General features: G+C 42.0%; 1 protein-coding gene across 1 annotated transcript in view; it reads right to left on the reverse strand.

Annotated features, from left to right (window-relative positions):
• LOC126161403 (allergen Cr-PI-like) overlaps window positions 1–23,940 on the reverse strand; it is a 117,817-nt gene that overhangs the window by 59,083 nt on the left and 34,794 nt on the right. The window contains exon 5 of the mRNA XM_049917181.1: window positions 13,588–13,898. Coding sequence (XP_049773138.1) covers window positions 13,588–13,898 — 311 coding nt within the window. The remainder of the gene's footprint in view (window positions 1–13,587; window positions 13,899–23,940) is intronic.

Below are 23,940 nucleotides of genomic sequence, written 5' to 3' on the forward strand. Positions count from 1 at the left end.
AACTCTCCCGGGCGCAAGATGATAAGGTCTGTACCGAAGGTTCCTCGAAATGATACGCCCCATATGCATGAAAATAGTGGTTTAGACACATATGCGTTCTTGCAAACCTGGAATCATGTGTTGCACAAGGAGGTCCTTATAGGATATACATGTCACTATACATCTAATATGACCACGAAGTGTCATCTCCTCGAAGAAAAACGGACCCAGAATGACGGAGCTTGTGAAATCACACAGTCACATAAGATGAGTGCAGCGATGTTTCTGCACGATGTTCTGTGGAGTAGAACCCCATGTGCAACAGTTCTGTGCATTCATTGGACCGTCCAGAGTCAAATGGGCCTTGCCGTCCGAAGTGACTCTTGAGTGAAAATTCATGGCATTGTAGTCTATCTTTGCATGCAAACGCCACTTCAGCGGCGTCGAAGCGGTTATCTAACACTCAGGCACTAGAGCAACCAGGAGGCTGACCGTGTGTCGAGGTTTCTGACAGTTACATTTGTAATGTGATTTGCTTGGATGGCACCGAGGGTGTTGCCGAACTGGGGGATATTAAAGGGACCCTTTGTTGTTTTATTCACGCACATCGTAATGTTGCAACATCCCCAGCACCTCCCCCCTCCACAGGAATAACACCATCGGAGGGCGTGAGACGAGAAAGGAGGGATGAAGGAGAATATGAAAACTGACCCCAAGCTGTACATGAGAGCAAAAATTACTGTCGCGCTACACTCCAAAAGGGATCAGATCTCGTTAGTGGGTTTCCAGCCCCTTCAATGCCCTTAGTGTGGTTTGAAACGTGGCAGCAGTGTCGAAAATTGTGAAAAACGTTGCCATGTTGCTCATCGCACTGAGAACTGTCGCTGTCGACCGCGAAATGTGTGGGAATCAGCGCGACAATCCGAACCCTGTGACGTTTTTGCGTCGATTCAAAAATGGTTCAAATGGCTCTGAGCGCTATGGGACTTAACATCTGAGGTCATCAGTACCCTAGAACTTAGAACTACTTACACCTAACTAACCTAAGGACATTACACACATCCATGCCCGAGGCAGGATTCGAACCTGCGCCCGTAGCGGTCGCGCGGTTCCAGACCGTATCGCCTAGAACCGCTCGGCCACAACGGCCGGCTTTCGCGTCCATTCTGTCTGAAATGTTTTCCTCGACCACTCACAAAAAAAACGCGTGATTTCAGTGATGACTGCAGCGTTTCTGATTCCTATCGCTGAAGCGTCATGCGAAATGTAGGTAAGAGGTGGGTGTGACGGTTTCCCATCGTGTGACATATTTGGTGGGGTAGGACAGATGTGTGGTGATGTTTAATGCCCATCATTAACCCAGGATAGGATCAGTGATGAATGGAGATTGCTAAATAACAATGAAATTTACAAATTATATAAAGACTCCGATATAGTGGCCAAAATTAAAGCCAAAAGACTGAAATGGATAGAGCATGTCATCAGAGCACCACCAAACAGGACCATCAAGAAAGTGACTGAAGAGATTCCCACCGGAAGACGACCTCTTGGACGCCCACGCATGAGATACTTGGACAATATTCAAGACGATCTCAGAAAACTAGGACATGACAGACAGTGGCAAATTACTTGTAAAGACAGAGCAAAGTGGTTCAACATTGTCCATTCTGCAGCAAAAAGCCTTCATGGATTGTAATGCTTAATAATAATAATAATAATAATTAACCCACCTTAGAGCTCATGTGAACTTCTGAGCTGAGGCCTTTTTCTTGCATATGTAGACACCTTGCTGCTTGAAGTAAGGCCGAACCTGATAGTGACCACTGTGCGCCACGCTTTTTCACTATTACAGAGGAAGGTTATAGGTATCCTTGATTCGAATTTCAAACTTATGTGTGTGAATGGGAGAGAGTTGTGAGGTTCCGAAAAAGTGATCCTTTAATTTTCTTGCGCAGAGCAGACGTGGTGTACCTCCTACTTGACAGCAACCTGCAACCGCGCAAAACACTCACGTCCAGGGGATGGCCACGCTTCAGGCGTCGCCCACCGTGACAGGAACACGCACCAGCATGCCGAATAAGGATCCGCGCTCGTCCTTCGTGTTGCTGAATATTCTGGACAAGATCAACAACGATTATTTGCCCCGTTATCTCTTGCAGCCGCCATGAGAGGTGCGAAGTCCACCGCCGGCACAGATCGGCGCCGCGACAGCGGGCACTGTTTTCCTACAACATGTGAAGTGCTCGCCAACAGCTCGTCCTGTATCCGTGCACCGTGACAGTAATTAAACCGGCTCTCAACCACGAATCGGCTGATCGGTGTCAGCTAGTGAACCAGGTATTCCGTGGAGTTCTGTGCCCCAGGCGCCGGCTGCATCTGCAGCCCAAAAATCAGAAGCTCACTAAGGAATCATCGTCGAACTGTCGCCGTGCAGTGCGTATCTTCTAATCTCCACCTAGCTAAGGCTAGCGACTCTACTTCTTCAGCATTTTGCCTTATGCCACCTAAGTACTGATCGTGTGATTAACTTCCGAACATCCCAAGTGGTATTTGTTCCGGCGTAACCACGAGCGCCGGCACGATGGAAGAGCAGAGAAGGCTGTGGGACGACGTCAGCCAATAGCCGCTGACTAGGACCGCACCATGACAGGAGCGTCCTCTAGCCGAAGAGAATGTAAGCGCCGCTCCTCCCAGCCTCGGTCGGACGTTAGTAGACCGGGACTAGCAGCCCCGCAGATTGGAAGACGCGGTCACTAGTAGAGCCGTCATCCTAACTGCTATGCTGAAACTTGTGTCTCATATTAATCACTTGCATGGAGATTGTATACAGCAGAGGACACAGGTTGCCCATCGCTTGTGACACGTTCTTGTAAACCGAAGGTAAGTATTGTCAATCTACTTTATTGTCATAAAAAACTATTAATGTGATTTGGTTGAATTGTTATGTGGCTATCCGAGAAGGCACCATCCATTAGGCGCCCTATAGGAGACGAGTTGGCAGGAACCCACAGTGGTCTGTACGGAATTCCCACAAGCTTGCTATTGGCGGAGCTAGACTTGAATCATTTGTCATTTGTTTTGACTTTCCGCCACTGAATGATTATTTCCGTTCCTAGTACATAACTCAAAACTCCGCAGAGAGACTTATGTTCTTTAATGATTCAATAAAACCATTCTACAATATTTACCTGGGCAGTGTTCTCATTGCGCCTCCACCAGCGCACGACGTATAACTACACTCATGCTCATAAAATGAGGATAATTGCAGAATGCGGTGCCACACAACATGGCACTACACAAAACTGGCTCTAATAGCTTAGTCACACAGGGATCACAAACGACACAGATCTGTAAGGCCACGGTATTGGTGACAAGTTGAGAAAACCGTCCCGAAACACATGTGCTACAAAACGTCACTGTTTCCTGCGCATGTCCCCATGCACACGTACACAGGCCGCACAACGGGTTGGCATACTCTGGATCACGTGGTAGAACAGCTCCTGGGGTATAACCTCCCATTCATGCACCAGTGCCTGTCGGAGCTCCTGAAGTGTCCTAGGGGTTTGAAGACGTGCAGCGATACGTCGACCGAGAGACGTGCTCGATGGGGTTTAGGTTTGGAGAACAGGCAGGCCACTTCATTAGCCTGATATCTTCTGTTTCACGATATTCCTCCACGATGGCATCTAGGTGGGGCCGTGTGATATCATCCATCAGGAGGAAGGTGGGACCTGCTGCACCCCTGAAAAGGCGGACATACTGGTGCAAAATGACGTCCCGATACGCCTGACCTTTTACAGTTCTTGTGTCAAAGACATGCTGGGGTGTTCGTGCACCAATCATAATCCTACCTCACACCATCAAACTACGACCTCCATACAGATCCCTTTCAAGGACATTAAGGGGTTGGTATCTAGTTCCTGGTTTACAGCAGATGAAAACCCGGCGAGAACCACTGTTCAAACTATACCTGGACTCGTCCGTGAACATAACCTGGGACCACTGTTCCAATGACCATGTACTGTGTTCTTGACATCAGGCTTTACGAGCTCTCCTGTGACCAGGGGTCAGTAGAATGCACCTTGCAGGTCTCCGGGCGTATAAAGCACGTCTGTTCAGTCATCTGTAGATTGTGTGTCTGGAGACAACTGTTCCAGTGAGGTGAGGTCCCGACCAAGGCTACCTGCAGTACTCCGTGGCCGTCTGCGAGCACTGATGGTGACGTATCGGTCTTCTTGTGGTATTGTACACTGTGGACGTCCCGTACTGTAGCGCCTGGACCTGTTTACTGTCTGCTGGAATCGTTTCCATAAACTTGAGATCACAATTTGTGGCACATGGAGGGCTACGACCTGCTGTGTTTGACCAGCCTCCAGTCGCCCTAGTATTCTACCCCTCGTAATGTCATCAATATGTGTCTCAATATGTGTTCTTTGAGCCATTTTCAACACAAAGTCACCATTAGCACTTCTGAAAACGTCTGCACACTTACTCGCTGCACCGTACTCTGACATGGACCAACAAACACCACTGCGTATGTGGACCGCTGCTAGCGCCACCGTGCGACGACCTCAGGTCAAATGCACCGCGTGGTCATACCCCGAGGGGATTTAAACCCACAAACCGCCCACCAGAGCATTCTTTCACCATGTATACCATTATCCTTAATTTATGAGTGTAGATTGATGCATAGACTGTATTTCACTAAAACCGCTTTGGTGACCGTGAGGTTTCTAGTGATGGTGTTTCGGGTTTCATACCTCTTCTACAAAACATGGTTGCCAGTCCACGTCGTAATAACACCATTATGAACTCCATGCGGTTGCCCGCCCTAGCACTTCTTCATCTGTAGAGAAAAGTAAGAGGCATTTAATGCCAAGTCTGAAGTTGTTAATTGTGTACAGCAGCTTGCGGCTGGCTCCAGTCGGTGAGCAGCACTACGGGTACTCAGTACAACCTCTTCGTTTGCTTATGCACCTGCGTCGAATGTCGCTGGTGTCGGGGTGGATCTACGTAGAATGCCTGCAGTTTAGTGTAAATTATGAGAGAAGAGTCTGTGAGGAAGCAGGAAATCAGATGTTACGTAATGGAACACCATAACAGGGGTGTTTGAATAGTAGGCAAGGCCAGAGTACCCTATGTGGTCATAATTTGGGTTTCTTTGGATGTGAATTGGTACGGGCATAGGTTCCTGTATCCAGCTCAGCTGATGCTTTGGAACCTGTACGCAACAAGCCTCTTTTCAGGCTACTAAAATTTATGTTGTTACAGAAACTGGAGCAGCAGCATACCACAGAATAAAATAATGTAAATCAATATGTCAAAGAAAACAGTACGAAGTTTGAGTGAAGGCGTTCAAGAGTAATTGCATTTACGGAAAGTGAACCAAAGCGTGCGATGGAAAGGAAAGGAAATGATTAGAGTATGTCCTGGAGTCATTCAGAGAAACTAAATAGGATTTCCGTATGTAAGTGTGGTTGAATGAGAGAGGGATAGTTTACAGTTTGCATCAGCAGTTTTCAGTTATATCAATGTTACAGCGATTTCAGTGCAAAACCAGTTTGAAAATTAAGACACGATCAACGCGCAGTGGGTAGATGCGCGTTAGACATTTACTAGGACGGACCATAAAAACAAGAAATTCATCGGGAAAGGAGTGGAAGAAATAATTACGACTATGATGAAATTGGAATGGAGATGGGTGGAATATGAAAGTGAGACGAATCAATAGGAGATGGGCCTAAGAAGCTCTTTACCGGATTCAGGGGGATAAGGCAAAGAAAACAGAAAGAAAGAGTAGTGTTTAATGTCCTGTTGACAACTAGCTCATCAGAGACGGAGCGCCAGTTGGGATTAGGAAAGGACAGAGAAGAAAATCGGCCGTGCCCGTTTTGAAGGAACCAATCCGGCTTCTCCCTTAAGCGATTTGGCGTAATTACGGAAAACCTAAGTCAGGTGGCTGGTCTTGAATTTGAACCGATGTCCTCTCTAAAGCGGGTAAATGACATCATGGAACAGGCAGGAGCAACGTGGATGTGTACAACTGAATAGTAAAATAGCCAGGCGAAGGAGCACAATGATCTCTGCGGACCACTGTACATGGTGTACATCTTGTTCCATGCAGCCACATCCTTCGTCGATGGTGTAAATAACGGCAATGGGGTGCTCTGCATGTGCAGATGTTTGTGTGGAACTCAGCTGGCGACACCTTCGGTGAACTGACATATCTGTGGAGGAATGACACGAAGCAAAAGAAGATAATAATGGTGCACACTGGGGTCTGAGAGAAGTCAACGTACTCACTGATCCCAAAGCCGTTCCACTGTGAAAGGGTCGGGGATCTAGGCAGAGTAGTTCTTTCCAGAAATGTTGCTGTCCACAAATCCACAAATGCTTGCCTCGCAGATGCTGTTTTATGACAGCGCGCCTTGTTATGCTGACACACACAGTTGTCGTCTCCCAGCTGATCCTCAACTGCACGCAGTGCACAAGACTGTAAAATGTGGTTGAATCGTTCAGCATTTAGCGTTTTAAGCGTATTAAGGGGAAGATGATGATGCGGTCGCATACTCCTTGACAGAGCGTAGGAGACGATGCGGGAGACCCACACCGCCGTATTAGGCAAGGTTCTAGCGGTGGTGGTTTGCCATTGCCTTCCTTCGACCGTAATGGGGATGAATCATTATGATGGGGACGACATAACAATACCCAGTCATCTCGAGGCAGGTGAAAATCCTTAACCCGGCTGGGAAGCGAAACCGAGACCTCGTCCTCGGGAAGTGAGAACGCTACCACGAGCTGAGGAAAAACCACAAAAATTACCCCCCTTCCAGACCATCATCTCCTCCGTGCTTCGATGCTGGTATTGCACATGATGGAGGATAACGTAGTGCAGTCGTTCACGAAGCCCAAACCCTTAAACCGGACTGCAGCAACTTATAGCAATATTCATTTCGCAAAGTTACTCGTTTCCACTCATCCAGTGTCTAGTTGCGTCGCTGTTTACACCACCTCGAGCGTCGCTTAGCTTTGGCTATGGAGCTATACTGAAGAACTAAAGAAACTGGTACACTGCCTAATATCGTGTAGGGCTCCCGCGGGCACGCAGAAATGCCGCAACACGACGGGCATGGACTCGACTAATGTTTGAAGTAGTGCAGGAGGGAATTGATACCACGAATCCTGCAGGGCTGTTCATAAATCCGTAAGGGGGTGGTAGAGATCTCTTCTGAACAGCACGTTGCAACGCAATAATGTCATGTATGGGGAGTTTAAACTCAGAAGAGTGTTCCTGGTGCGACTCTATAGCAATTCTAGACGTGTGGGGTGTCGGGTTCTCCTGCTGGAATTGTCAAGTCCGTCGGAATGTACAATGGCCATGAATGGATTGCAGGTGATCAGACAGGATTATTACATACGTGTCACCTATCAGAGTCGTATCTAGACATATTCGCGCGCTGACACCTATTGACGAACCAGCATTGAAATCTGCAGCAGTTTGCGGAAGGGTTACACTTCCGTTACGTTCAACTGTTCTCTTCAGTCGTCGTTGGTCCCGTTGTTGCAGGATCTTTTTCCGCAGCGGAGTCGGAAATTTTATGTTTTACCTAATTCCTGATATTCACGGTTCACTCGTGAAATGGTCGTACGGGAAAATCCTCACATCATCGCTACCTCCTGGGTGCTGTATCCCATCGCTCGTGCGACGACTATAACACCACGTTCAAACTTACTTAAATCCTGATAACCTGCCACTGTAGCTGCAGTATCCGATCTAAAAACGCCGGCCGCTGTGGTTGAGCGATTCCAGGTGAGTGAGCCCGGAATCGCGCTGCTGCTACGGTCGCAGGTTCGAATCCATGCCTCGGGCATGCATGTGTGTGGTATCCTTGGGTTAATTAGATTTAAGTAGTTTTAAGTCTAGGGGACTGATGACCTCATATGTTAAGTCCAATAGTGCTTAGAGCCATTCGAACAATTCCTTCTAACAACTGTCCCAGACACTTATTATGTTATGTAGGCGTTGCCAACCGCTGCGCCGCATTCTGCCTGTTTACATATCTCTGTATTTGAATAGGCATGCCTATAACAGAGCCAACGGTTTTTCCGTAGTGGTAACACCGATTTCCGTCAGATCACCGAAGTTAAGCGCTGTCGGCCTGGGCTAGCACTCGGATGGGTGACCATCCCGTCTGCCGAGTGCTGTTGGCAAGCGGGGTGCCCTCAGCCCTTGTGAAGCGAGCGGAGGAGCTACTTGACCGAGGAAGTAGCGGGTCCGGTCTCGTAAACTGATACACGGCCAGGAGAGCTGTCTGCTCACCACATGCCCCACCATATCCGCGTCCAGTGACGCCTATGGGTGAGGGTTTGAAGGTGGCCGGTCAGTACCGTTGGGCCTTCATGGCCTGTTCGGGAGGAGTTAATTTTTTATGCCTATACCAGCTTCTTTGGCGCTTCAGTGTTTGTGGCTAACGAGGAGCTGCTCGATCTTTGCAAACCCATTCTTTTTTTTTCTGCCCTACGCACGGTCATTGTTCTACCTGGACTCGTGGTAGCACTTCGGAACTCACGAGTGACTCCTTCCGCTGATCTCTACAATCACTCTACGCAACGTTCGACGGTCCCTCTCCGTCAGTGCATGACGCCTGCCTGCTCTTGGTTTTGCTGGGGTTCTTCCATTTATTTCACACTCACATCACCGACAGTCGACTAACACAACTTGAGAGTCGTTGAAATGCCCGCGATACATTTGTTATTCAGGTCATGCGTTTAGTCGACCTCACTGACCCAATTCGGTTACTGTTCCTCTACTGACAATACGACACTCCACACCTTCTTTTACACCGGCGAGTCCGCCTCTCGTGACATGTAGTGATCAGTTCTGCCTTACATATGTGTGTGCCGATACTGCTGCTCCGATAGTGTACGTGCAAAGTGACAGAACGACAGACAGGACCTACCGCGTTTCGGTGTGTTCGCGACCACACCATGAATGAGGTTCCCCTATTCTTTGGTTCATCAACGCGAACTGTAAAATGAATCTCGCTCCCTAATGACAAATTTCAAGAACTGTGGTAGTAAAACGATGCAAACGACCGGAATGAAAGACATGTGCTACGTTTTGTCAATGCCATTTGGTTTCTAAGGAATTGGTCTGTCAGTGTATGCAAGACCACCACAACCATTTTCCGGGAACACTGCTAAGGTAACTGTATAAAATTAACATTACTCACAGCGGCACATAAACCTGCGTGCCTTCAGTGGGCCAAACGGCATCAAAACTTGCCACTAGCCGCCTGAAGGCGTGTAGTGTAAGAGGAGGAGACGCCATTTTGTCTCTTAGTTTAACGATTCACTCTAATGAACTACTTAAACCGCAGCGTGTGTGTGTGACCATCAGATGGGTGGTGGTTCTGTATCGTTTTGCGGGTTTCTTACCCACTCAATCGCGTTTACTGAACAAAAACCAGGACGTCTAGTCAACATCATAGATTACTCAGCGTTGCCCTTTTTTCGACATCTTCATACCGCGTGTGTTGACGCTTTCTTTTCCAACGATGATAACGGCCTTGTTCTCATGTTCCATGTTTGACGAATGTTCAGACGACTGGTACACTAAATTCCCCGATAATAACCTCATATAAAATTTCAAAGACTGTTCGGAAGAGAGAGGGAAATGGAGCAGTAAACATTTCAGAAATTTGGCAACTGTATAGGATCCAAAGAACAATCTGTTGTAGAACTCTGGAACATGATTTATGATCAAGAATTTGATGTTTTTGGAGAATGAAAAGCTTTTCTATAAAAATCAAAATGGGTTCCGCAAACAGAGGTCTCGGGAAACTCAGCTCGCTCTTGTCCTTCATGAGATCCATAGCGCTGAAGACAAAAGCACTCAGATTGATACTGTATTCCTTGGTTTCAGGAATTTATTTAACACCGCCCCTCAATGCCTTCTAGTGGAAAAAATACTACAGTACCGCGTATCGCACCAGATTTGATATGGAATTCAGGGCTTCCTTGCAGACAGAACTCAACACGTCGCTCTTAACGGAACAAAATCGACTGATGTAAAGGTAACTTCCGGAGTACCCTAAGTGAATGTAATAGCACCGTTACTATTTTCACCGTACATAAATGATCTGGTGTGGACAGTGTCGGAAGTTCTTTAAGACTTTTCGCAGATGATTCGGTTGTCTACAAGAAAGTACAACGCCACAAGACAGTATCGATTTGCAGAATGACCTGCAGAGGGTGGATGAATGGTGCAGATACTGGTAGCTGACCCTAAACGTAAATAAATTTAACATAGTGTGCAGACATATGAAATACACTACTGTACAACTACACCATTGATAACAACTATGCTGGAAACAGTATCTAGGAATAACTAGACAGAGCGACATTAAGTTGAATGACCACATAAAGCAGAGAGTAAGAAAAGAAGATTCCAGACTGACATTTACAGGAAAATTCTATGGAAACGAAATTCATCTATCGGAAAGATGGCTTACAACCACTTGTCCAACCGATTCTTGAGATTGTTCATCAGTCTGGGATCCTTACCAGGTTGGAGTCATGGAAGACATATCCAACGAAGAGCGATGCCTTTCGTCATGGGATCGTTTACTCAGCGCCAGAGGTGCTTGACAAACTCCAGTGCGGACGACGCAATAGAGACGCTGTGCATCAGGGAGAGATTTGCTACTGAAATTTGGATTCAGTGGCTTCGGGAAGAGTCGAATAATATATTTCTTCCTCCTACACACATCTCGCGGAATGACCAAGATGAAACAGTTCTAGAAATTAGCGCTAATACAGAGGAATACCAACAATCATTTTACAGTTGTAACCAGTGGGATGGAGAAGTTAAATATGAGGGATTACAGACTTGCATGATTTTCATATAGAGAAAACATGGAAAAAGGAAGAGTTGCCAAAGTTGTAAAAGTTGGACACAAAGTCAAAAGTATTGAAACAAGTAGATCTTATGTCGATCAGAACCTAGAGGCATGTTCTTGTGCGCTTCTACTGCAGAATATTTCTCTGATAATTGTAACAGTCTACACATCCCCTCTGGGAAACTTTCAGCTATTTATGAGAAATCTAGCTGCATTATTGAGCTACTTGTCGGAAAGCAAAAAAAGTTAATAGTTGGCGGAGATTTCAGTGCGGATTTCTTAAAAGATACAGACATGAAAAATGAACTAGACTATTATTTGAGTGTTTCAATCTAATTTCATTAGTCAGTTTTCCAACTCGTGTGCAGAAAAATAGTAGGACACTGATTCATAACATGTTTATAGACAGTGCTGAGACTGAAATAATTATGTGTACCCAATTCATTACTGACTAGCTCATCACCGTAAATAAACAGTATGCATCTTACAAGGCGGAGGCAATTTCATACAAAGCAGTGAGGCTTGTTAATGAGAACAGGATACAGTGTTTTAAGAGTAAGCTCGACAGGGTGGTGTGGGATGAGATGTGTAGAAAGAGGTGCTGATGTCAAACACAATTTGTTTCATGGTAAATTTCTGTCGATGTTTTAAAATTGCTTTCCTAAAAAGTCATCAAAAAGAATCATAAAAAATAAAAATCTAGTAAATGGTGGATAACTAAGGGAATTAAAATCTCATGTAAGAAGAAAAGGGAAAATCTTTGTAAAGCCAGAGTAAGTCAACATCTGACATTACAAGCACAATACAAAAATACTATAATATTGTAAGCAAAGTCACTAAAATGTCCAGAAGTATGCTTATCCTGATGGAAATAAATTATGCACGCCATAAGATTAAAACTACAAGTGGCTTTATCAAATTGGGACATAGGACAGCCAGTCAGTTTAATACAACATTCCATAGCAATTAAACTAAATGACGATATTCTGACTGGTAACCCACAAGCTGCAAGTACTTTTAATCATTACTTTCTAAACGTAGCAGCAAACACAGGATTAAATAGTTCAATTCAATTCAATAAACAAGAGACTGTATTAAAAACGTCATTCCACAAAACATTAAGCAACTAGAAGTAGCACCAACAGCATTCAATGAAATTAATATGGCTATAAAAATTCTACAAAATAAAAGCTCTTATTTCGTTGATGGAATTTCATTCACAGTTATGAAAAATACTAGCAACTTAATAAGTAATGCCCTTACTGATACATGTAATTCATTGCTGTTACAGTGAATTTTTACAGAAAGGTTAAAATATTCTATTATTAAACCACTTAACAAGAAAAGTGACAAAAAGACTTAAACAATAATAGTGCAATTTCTGTGCTGACATATTTTTCCTCAATATTCGAAAAAGTAATGTACTCAAGAACAGTTACACTCTTAAGTGGGAACAAATTTCTTAGCATATCACAGTTTGGATTCCAGAAAGGTTGCTTAACTGAGAATTGTACTTACACATTCACTCATCAGACAGTACAAACCTTAAATAGTAGTACATCGCCAGTTCGTATTTTTTGTGATGTCTCCAAGGTCTTTGATTGTGTAGATCATGATACTCTCTTAGAAAACTCAGATTTTATGGAATTGATGGCTTTTCACAGTTTGAATCATACTTGACCAAAGAATGCATAGGTTGTGTTGAATAATTCAGACATTGACGGAAAGGCAGAAAATTTTAGTGACTGGGGTATCATCACAAAGGGTGTCCCACAGGGTTCAATTTTGGGTCCACTCCTGTTCCTCATATAAGTGCATGGCCTTCACCTTAACATTCAGCAAGCACAATTAGTAATTTTCGCAGGTGTTACTGATGTTATAAAAATCCCATTAGAGGGGAAGCAACGGATTAGTTAGTAAATGATATTTTCCAAAGAATTATTAAGTGGTTCCCTGAAAATGGTATTCCCTAATTTTGAAAAAACACACTTTATTCAGTTCTATGTAACAAATAGTGTCAAACCAGCAAGTGATGTAGCACATGAGCATGAGTCAGTAACTAGGATAGAATGCTCCAAATTTTTGATTGTACATATTAACAAAAACTGTAACAGAAGGAAGCATGTTAATGAGCTTCTCAATCCGTTAAGTTCATCCACTTTTGCTCTTCATATAGTAGCTAATCTTGGCAACAAATGTATCAGCCTCCTGACATATTTGCATATTTTCACTCAATAATACAGAATAATTTTCTGGGTGACTCATCAGTCGAAAGAAAGTTTTCATTCCACAAAAACTAGCAGCAAGAATAATATGTTGTGTTCGAGTGATGTAGGTACCTCTTCAAGGAGCTACGATTTTAATTGTGCCGTCACAATACATATTTTGCTTAGATCCATCAAAATTTGAGAAGAGCGATGTCAATACCTACAACACTAGAGGGAAAAATGACCTTCATCACCCATTGTTAATGGTGTCAATGATTGAGATAGGAGTTCAAAATGCAGCAAAATATTTTTTTGATCAGTTGCTCAATAGCATAAAATGTCTGACAGGTAGCGAAGCAAGTTATAATCGTAATTTAAAAGCATTTCTCCTGCACAACTCCTTCTATTACATTGACGAATTTCTACTTAATAACTGGTGGTCAGTAAAGAAAAGTCTAGTTTTTAAGTGTAGTTGCATGAGTACGAAGCGGCGCGCTTACCGAGACCGGCTCCCACAGCTCGACTGGCCTGACGGGCAGCAGGTGATGCGACAGTCTCTCCAGGTCGTAGCGCGCCAGCAGGTTGCGCAGCAGGAAGTAGTAGAGGTCACCGCGCATCCGAAGCACGGGCCACGGACACTCTGTGGCGTTCACCCAGGGCACGATGTACTGCAGGCCCATGAACGCCATGTACGACGCCAGCCCCACGTCCTCTCTGAAGTAGGACAGCCGCGCCTCGGGGTTGCGAGACGCGTGCGACCCCGTGTAGTTGGCCCTGATCACGTACGGGTGGTCCTCTTGAGCGCACAGTCCTGTTTCAACCAAGAGAAGGCAGGTGTTGGCAGCAGAGAATACTAAGGCTGTGTTGTAACATGACTTGAACTGTTCAGGCAGTGTACGTCAGAGTTCGGGCAATCTCGGATTCTGTTCCATCTTTTGATCCGCCTGCGATCTAGTGACTTCGTAAGTAGGCTGTTTAGGTTTTTATGTTGGTAACGCCACGTAGTGCTCTGTATGAAAATCGCTGACTGCGCTGTGTGCAGTCTGTGGCTGGTTGGACTCGTTGTTGGAATATTCGCTTGTGTAGTGTTGGGCAGTTTGATGTGCCCCGCCCATTTACCCCCCTCCACACCTACCCCCCGCCACACCAGCCAAGAGCGCATCAATATGATCTTTGGTAGTCCTCGTCGCTGTCGTGTTTTTGTTTTACCGCGGTTGTTCATACTAGCAGTGTTGTGCTGTTAGTAATTCTTAGCAGTTTGTGTAATACTGTCAAAATGAAACATAGATATCCACTCTCAATAATGTTATCATACACAACGTACCTAATCTTGACTGTTCTGGCCAACTGCTGTCAAAACTGGTATCTAACAGACATTAAAGTACGATAAGACGTGTTGGAATGACACTGACGAAATTATGTACATATGTTTAACAATAGGCAGCTCTAAAGCTCTCAAACACTGAAGACGAACTCAAAGTAATCTCGTGTCTGCTATAAGCAAGCAGTCATAAGAGTTCACAAGTAAAAATTCACCCATTACACACGCAAATATTAATGAAGAATGTCACTGTATAAATATCTGACTGCTTGCATTACGCATTTCTACATTATCCCACTCTTATATTCTTTAGTCTTAATGAGGTAATCAGAAACAAACCAAGTTATCGACTTTGCCTTGTTTATGCAGAACATTGACTTTAGACAATCGAGATAATGGACAGCGTCCTTGGCGATACTACCAATTAATATTTCCCAACAGAATTTCTTACACAACGCGATGTGACGGAAATTTGCGCTAACTACAGTTAACAAATATCAGATTTTTTGATATAGTGCAGATGAAAGCTCATGAAATAAAAAAGACAGTGTGAATACCATTTTTATTTTTCATTCTTATTGATGAATTTTCAACTCGCATATTCAATGAATATCTTTCTACTTCTTTTCACAATGGTACCGGGAAAACTGTATTTCGTACTAACTACTGATTTTCTCCTTTGTTATGACTGGCATATCTGTGATACAAACAACTTTGAAGTTGGAAGATGCGACAGACCATGCGCCGAGCTTAGGATATGGATTGGTGTGGAGGGGGCTGATTGGGCGGGAATTGTGCACCGTCCGGGGCTGTCGCTAGCGTTACGTTTGGATGTGAATAGCGCGTAGCATTGCGCAGTTGGAGGTGAGCCGCCAGGAGTGGTGGATGTGGGGAGAGAGATGGCAGAGTTTCGACAGCGGGCGATCTGGACGCGTGTCCGTCAGAAAAAGGAAATTTGTAAGACTGGATGTCATTAACTGATATATATATATATATATATATATATATATATATATATATATATATATATATAATGACTTTTAAACACTATCAAGGTAAATACATTGTTTGTTCTCAATCAAAATCTTTCATTTGATAACTATGCCTATTAGTAGTTAGTGCCCTCAGCAGTTAGAATCTTTTATTTAGCTGGCAGTATTGCCGGTCGCTGTATTGCTGTAGTTCGAGTAACGAAGATTTTTGTGAGGCAAGTGATTCATGAAAGGTATAGGTTATTGTTAGTCAGGGCCAATCTTTTGTAAGGACTATTGAAAGTCCGATTGCATTGCGCTAAAAATATTGTGTTTCAGTTTAGTGATGATCAGAATAAGTAAAGAGAGAACTGTCTGAGTACGTTCAGTTTTGCTCAGGTGTTTCAAAATCAAATAACGTAGAAGTTTACCAGCACAGTCATTCTTAATTTTTGAAGAGTAACTTTCAACTTCTGTAGGTACTAACACAACGACTTGTCTGAGTTTTTTTAATGCAGTATTGATTTCAATAACGAAAATAACTATGAGAAGCGAACTAAAATAACCTTCCAGGATGCAGGTAATGTGGTACAACGGCAACTAATAAATAAATAAAAGATTGCAATAATGGTTCCCTCATATTCTTGAGCTCTCGTTCGTCCCGCGATCTAATGACGTCTTTTCCTACAATCTCCAAGAGGGATCTTGGCGCTTAACTCATTCTCGCGATAAAAATATCAGGCACTTTATTATGATGTATTTCGTTTGTTCAGAATTTAATTCTTGTTTGATTCATCTGAGTTTTGACGTCTTGTTTTCAACTTATTAAAATCTGGTAACTTTTTTACCTTTTACTCTAATATGTCAACAAGGATAGAATCACTGATTTGCAGTGTACTCGGAAAATAGTAACTCTCATAAACTAACAAAATATTGTACTGGGTTCAGTCAAATAATATGTTTGGGAGGACGACATTTTCGTCTTTGTCACCTTTACTCAAAAATCAGCATAAGTGTTTATATATCCGTACATGCAACTACTGTGTGAGAACTCGTACTGTAAATTCGTTCAAAGACAATAGGAGTTTGTGCAGTGGTAGGTTTCTAATGCTACTTCCTCCAGTGTTTCACGAAACTGTAAAATTTTAAACAGAGCTATATCTTATTGTTGTTGCTAGTTAGTTATTTCTTACACATCCCTGTCCCTTGCACTCGCAGTGCGTGAATCAACTGTCACGTGGTTGTTTGGACATGATCGATACTGTATTGAACGCTGTGGTGTATCAGGAAATATCGAGTATCGTTTGCCCAGCCCTAGTGAATACTATCGAACCATCAGTTTAATGAACCATGACTGCAGTAGGCTAAAATGAATTATTTAAAGAAGAATGGAAGAAAACTGATAGAAGCTGAAGTCAGGGCAGATCAGTTTGGGTTCCGAAGAGATTTAAGAACACGCGGGGAAATGCTAAACCCTCTGAGTTATCTTAAGAATTTAGGTTAATGCAAAGTGAAACGTACTTTTATAATACACAATAGAAAGGTGCTAACAATGCTGATTCGACTAGAATCTTTGAACCTTAACAAAACTCCGTCTGAACAGGTCCCGAAACCCTATTGTTACCGACCGATCGCCGAGCCGCCCTCAGGCGATAGGAAGCACCAGTTGCGGATATGGAGGCGTAAGTGGTCAGCACACCCCTCTCCTGGCCGTTGGCAGTTTTTGTGACCGGAGACGCGACTTCTCAGTCAAGTAGCTCCTCAGCTGGCTTTATAAGGGCTGAGTCCACACCACTTGCCAACACGTGTAAGCCAAGTCCGACAGCGCTTAACTTCAGTGATCCGTCGAGAACTCGCGTTTCAATTGCGGCAAGGCCGTTGGCAAATTCTGAAGCTAGCAAGGATAAAATGCAGTGGGGGAATGGTTATTTGGAGCTCCTAAAGAAACCATACTACATTACAGTAAGAATCGAAGGAGCTGTAGCGTCCCCATGATGTTATTCAATCTGCATAATGAACAAGAAGTGAAGGAAACCAAAGAAAAATTTGGAGAGGGAACTGAAGTTCAGAGAGAAGAAATAAAGATTTTTAAGGCTAGCCGATGACATTGTAATTGTCCCTCACACAGCACTAGACTTGTAAGAGCAGCTGAACTGAGTGTATAGTGTCTTGAAAAGAGCTTATAAGATGAATTTCAACAAAAGTGCAACAGAGGTAATGGAATGCAGTCATATTAAATCAGGCGACGCTAATTGAATTAGATTAGGAGCTGAGACAATAAAAGTAGTAGACGAGTTTCCCTATTTGGGCGGTAACATAACTGATGGTGACAGAAGTGGAGAGGGTAGAAAATTTAGACTGGGAACAACAAGGAAATCATTTCTGAAAGAGAGAAATTTCGTATCATCGAATGTTAGGAAAGCTTTTCTGGAGGTATTTTTCTGGAGTGTAGCTTTGTATGGAAGTGAAATGTGAACGGTAAACGGTTGAGACAAGAAGAAATAGAAGCTTTTAAATTGTTGTGCTAGAGACGAATGGTGATTGGATAGGGAGAGCGAGTAACGAATGACGGAAGTATTGAATCGAATTCTGGGGAAAATATTCTGGTACATCCTGACTAAAAATAGGTATCTGTTGATACGATACATCCTGAGGCATCAAGGTATCATCAGTTTGGTAATGGAGGAAAGTATTTGGGGTAAAAATTGCAGAAGAAGACCTAGACAGGAATACAGAAAGAAAAGTTTCGAATGAGTATAGGTTGTGACAGCTATTCAGAGACGAAGAGAGTTGCACAGGATAGACTGGCGTGAGTCCAACACCAAACCAATGTTTTGGCTGAGGTCTGTAGCAACAACAGCAACAACAACAATGTGACCGACATCAAATGATTTATCAGTATTCAGCAGTAAAAACAACGGGAAAGCATGCAGACCATCCACCAGTTCTCCAAGATGATACTTCTGACATATTGTCAATTACAATTTGGCGGTTCCACAAACACTCATAAGACAGGAAACACGTACTGTAATAGTCACAGCATTATTTAATTTGCACCGTAATGGACACGGCACCGTTCAACACGACTTCCCCGGTGACGGCGCGTATCAAAACAATTCACCGAAATTGAGGGCACTCTTGTCCTCGCCTTAGTCAAGGTGGACAAATATGTGCCTCCACGGAAAGTCACCATGCGGAGTGGCCGCCCAGTTTGAGGCGCGATGTCACGGATTGCGCGGCCGCTCCCGCCGGAGGTTCAAGTCCTCTCTCGGGCATGGGTGTGTGTGTTGTTCTTAGCATAAGTTAGGTTTAAGTTAGTCTCAGTAGTATGTAGTCTAGGGACCGATGACCTCAACAGATTGGTCCCTTAGGAATGCACACACACACACACACACACACACACACACACACATGGAAATTATTCGGCGATCGCTCTTTTCCTCTAAAACATCCCGTAGTGTCTTGTGTTGCGCATGTTTAATTATTTTAATTGTTTCTACTTCTCCTAAACTGGCCTGCAAACAGAAAGCAATAGTGCTACATTGGGCGCAACTGTACTGCCCGGGGCACACACTGATTTGACGCTGCGGACATCCGACTGTCGACGATTCTGCCGTAGAGTATTGTTGGATTCCGCCCGCCGCAGTTATACGTAGTTCGGGTGGGTGCTTTTTCGAAATAATGTGATTAAGTCAATGATGTATTAGCACAGTCACCAGGTACGGCGCAGCCTTAAGGAACGACCATTGCTTGCCCTAATATTCTACTAATGGAATCTTGTTCATGTCCTAGCTGATATTTATTATAACACTTCCATTTAAGATATTTTTCTAGCTCATCATCTGCATAACCTTAATCGGATGTTATGAAAGGCAAGCCTAATATTTAAGGCACGGATATATTTTTGTATTTTTGTGTTTTAAATGTTGCAAAGTTAATTTGGATTTTCGGAATGGTTTTAGTGTGATTGAGTTTATTATTGTTGAATGTAATTTACCATTTTCTCAGGGTTACAGACTTCGATTTGTTTGATTGTTGAATTCTCAGTTTGAATAAAATAAGACTGACTGGTATGCATATTTTATAAAGTTTAACATTTAATTAATCAATTTTGAAATATTGTAAACTATATTGCACACAATTAGCCCAGTTATTCCATTCCTCTTCCTATCATTCTTTTATTCTCTTTACATTACTAATAGCTTCACTTAAAAAACTTCGTTTATTTTAACTAATTTGCAGTTTCTATTTTCATTATTTTTATCTTTAACTCATTATTATTACTACTATAATAATAATACAATATATTATAACATAATATACCATACAATGGAGACTTCTTTAGAACGGCAGTTGCTTTCCATGGTGGCAGCACTTATCAGCAGGAAGTCAATAACTTCCAATAATTTGTAGAAGGAGTCATTAAGTAATATGCAATTCCTTTGGGTTATTTTTGAACAGTCAGTAACCTTAATTGCAATACCCTAGACAAGGTGGCATTTGTGTCTTTAGGACAAGAAAGTAATAAATAATTTTGAACAGAGAGAAGGATGGAGTGACTTTGTGGATCAATTTATGAAAGTATAGTTCCCATTTTAGTATGTTGCCGATTTGGAGGCCAAGACATTTTAGCATTTAATTTCAGGTAGTAAATCAATTCCTTTTCAAACACGTATCAGTATTATTTCTTTATAGTTGTATAGCATTATAGACATTATGTTGGGCTTTTCTTTTTCAAGGTTATATTCAATCACCTCTTGGCCAGCTGCTCTTTTGCTGTATAATGTATTTTCATAAGAGAAAAAGGAACCTGAGTATGCTTCATGGAATATCCCCTATATCTGCAGGATGAACCAAAATTCACGCACTCGGACGCCTCAGCGCGATTCCCTTGTGGGACAGCACAAGAATGTCTGTAACAACAGTTCGTCCAGTGCGTATTTTATGTAGAGAATGGACGCACAAGAGACGCTGTTATCGTTGCTGTTAACCGAAAATACACGCAAGACGAAATTTTGTTACATACTTTTTTGCACTGTTGGTATGTAAGGAATCGCATGGTGGCGTGCGAATTTTGTTTCACCCTGTGTAATATGAGAGTATTATTAGTTGAGGACTAAACTAGTACATTGCCAGGCACTTGTAGGGCCAGAGATTGTATACGCGTCACAGAAGATGAGCATGAAAGTCAAGAATACGAACAGAAGACTTAAAGGATCTAATAAGGAATTATGAGGAAGAATTTAAAATCTATTCCACAACAATGAATATGAAAGTTTGAGAAGAAATAAACACATGATACGGGGGAGCACGAGAAAATAGACACATAATATACAAAATAAGGAGCGTAATACACAACCCCATTCATTCGCATACTGGTCATGTATGACAGCTATCAAAACGAAGAACTGGACGATACCACACCGTCTGTCATACAGAGTTCCCTCAACAAAGGAAAGAAAAGAGGCTTACATGTGGAGCAATGTAAGACATATGGAAAATTATGTATACAAACACTTTTGAAATCTTGGTATAAATGATAAAAAATGAAGAGATAAATGAATTCTTAAATTAAAAATATAATCTTGATGTGAAACTTGACTTACGGTAAGGCGATGGTGATGTGAAGACTGACTTTGGAAGTGGAAATGATGATGAGACTCTTGTTTACGATTAAGATAGTTACGAGTGATGTAAATGCATACCTATTTCTCAACAGCTCTGTGTGTGTCGATGAAACAAGTTCAGAGGCGTATGGGATGGATATAATGGTAGTCTGAATGGTAGAAGTTAAAGGCTAAACGAGTAGGGTGAACCTCAAGCACACAAAAGGAAATTGTAGGGTTTCGTGACGATGTGTCTGGATGAAAATATCGGAGACCTTTTTTTTTAGTTTGCTTTAGGGATAGGGTTTGGTACGCTGTTATTAGAAGATCTGTGCTTATGTTGAAAAACATTTACCACAGAAATGAAGTATTTGTACATAAGGAATTACGAATACTCACTTCTCTTTCATTTTCCGTCCCTACAAGAGGCTGAAAAAAAAGAAGCTTATCGTTTTTGTCGTTATGCAGTGCAACGTAAATCTAGAAGTTTTGTATGCAATTAAGGCAATGTAGATGCAAGTATACGTGTGATTAATGGCAGAATAAAACCCATTTTGCTGCACTGGTTTACATCAGTGTTAGTCAACCTGGACTGTACCGCCCATTATTAGGCGTTCCAGCTTTTATGGTTGGCGGTAAGCAGTTGACATTTTAAGAACATTTTCAATAAGTTTTCAAAAAAGTTTGACTTGAGTACTGGGTAAGTAATTATTATTACATGGTTTCATTTGCTGTGACTCTGCTTTATAAATTTTCTAAAGTAAAGTTACTTCCATATTTTATAAATCGCCATTACTGTGGAAACAGTAGGCGGTTGGAAAGTTTTCTGTTAACAGAGATACAAAAATGGGCAGTAGGTAAACGAGATTGACTACCTCTACTCACGTGTAAAGCAAATTAAAATAACATCCAACGTCTCTCGGCATCAGAATTGAGGTCCCTTACTTTATCTCATTCGCAAAACTTTTAATTAACACTCATGAAGTTTTGTCTGTCACATTCGACATTATGTTACAATGGCGGTTGCAATAGGACTAGGTATAGTGTAATTAATGAATGCTTGGATATCAATAAAAGTTTAGCAGCTTGTATATTGGTTCAAATGGCTCTGAGCACAACGGGACTTAACTTCTGAGGTCATCAGTCCCCTACAACTTAGAACCACTTAAACCTAACTAACCTAAGGACATCACACACATCCATGTCCGAGGCAGGATTCGAACCTGCGAGCGTAGCGGTCGCGCTGTTCCAGACTGTAGCGGCCAGCCCGGCCGGCCGCAGCTTGTATATTCCCCGATCTACAGTATTTAATGAACAAAAGTCAGAAAGTATTGTTTTTCTTACTTTCTATCAGCGAATTAAACTGCATGGTTATACAGTATACCGAATCAACATCATGAACATTATTTCAGACCATTTAACTGTAACTAAGAGAAAGTTATAATTAAGTAAAAAACATGATGTTATGAATTAACATACGTCTTAAACGTCAACAAAATTTATAGTTTCAGTCTCGTGATTGCGTAATTACATTTCCATAGAAATTTTAGGAGAATTATCTACGTAGTAATAGAACCAATAATTAATTAGCAAAATTCGTAAATATCAACTTACCTAAGAAACAGACTTCTGGAACGTTTATCAGTCGTATGATATATTACACGTGATTTGTGCACTTTCTGTATCATGTTAGTAACGAAAATCCCATTAGATCAGTTGTAATTAACTTTTTTACTATCGATTCTCGAACATTCTGATGTAAACACTATTCATTTTCAGTCATACTGATATTAGGAAATTATCATACAGAACATTAACCTAAAATCCCGCTTTGGCATTTGTACTGTACGTCAGTTAATTTTAGGACTGAAATTCAACATGAAATCAAGATGTAACTAATGATTTTACGATAGGAACTGTTTTTGTAACTTCATTAAGAAATTACCACACAAAAGTTAAAAGAACAACATTTAGAAATGTATTCAGGGTGAATCATCATTTATTGTGTTTAAAACAGTACTATCAGTTTGTTGTAAATCATTAACTTCTCTGTGCACAATAGGCTAAAGAACGTACATTTTTAAGATAAATTATGTACTGAGCAGTGCAAAGGACTTGAAGCCAGTCGTATTTTGGCCAATGCAATGACGCAGAGTCTGTACTAGTTGTTGTTTTGTCAATCATTTTGGTAGAAAACAGTTTAGTGTTAATATATTTGTAAATACTTACGAAAAATACATCTGTTGATAAAATGATTAATGAGTGTGTTGAAAAATATTATTTTTAACATCCATGTTTTCATCACGTCCAAAATCCAGGCAAATTTATAATATACAGTCCCTAATGGACATTATTGGTGGATGAGATTCAGCAGGTTCAAAGCTAAGTATTCCCCTGAAAAAATTACGTCGCTTTCATACTACAACGAATCTCTCGTATTGAGAAGTATTTTAGCCAGATATACAGTTGGAGTAACATTAGACGATCCAAAAGATGATGAACGATGAAGCGCAATAATCTATATATAGTCAACAGTTTTTCTTCTTTAAGGCCAGCCACATAATATATGTCTGATAACGACTGGATTATTAGAACAGATGTACCAAACAGCTGCTTCTAATAAGAAATCTTTATTCACGACGGACTGTTTCGGCCTTTATTGCCAGTGTCATGTACCTGCGATTACGATTTCGTTGAGAATACGTATCAATGTAGATGTCATTTATACTGAAGTAGCTATATTGTACTCACGTTTAGATTGATGTGATGTCCATATTACGTCGTTAGTTAACTGTCTTATAACTGCAGAAACGATCAAAAATAACCGAAGAGAGTCGTAACAGATTTTCGTTGTTAAAATAATATCCCTGTTCATCTGCAGAATGTTTGTAAACATATAGCGTCGTAAGAGTGGAACTGTTAAACTACTGTCACACCATAATTAACATTTCATTT

This window comes from Schistocerca cancellata, chromosome 2 (genome assembly GCF_023864275.1).
Source record: "Schistocerca cancellata isolate TAMUIC-IGC-003103 chromosome 2, iqSchCanc2.1, whole genome shotgun sequence".
Classification (NCBI taxonomy): domain Eukaryota; kingdom Metazoa; phylum Arthropoda; class Insecta; order Orthoptera; family Acrididae; genus Schistocerca; species Schistocerca cancellata.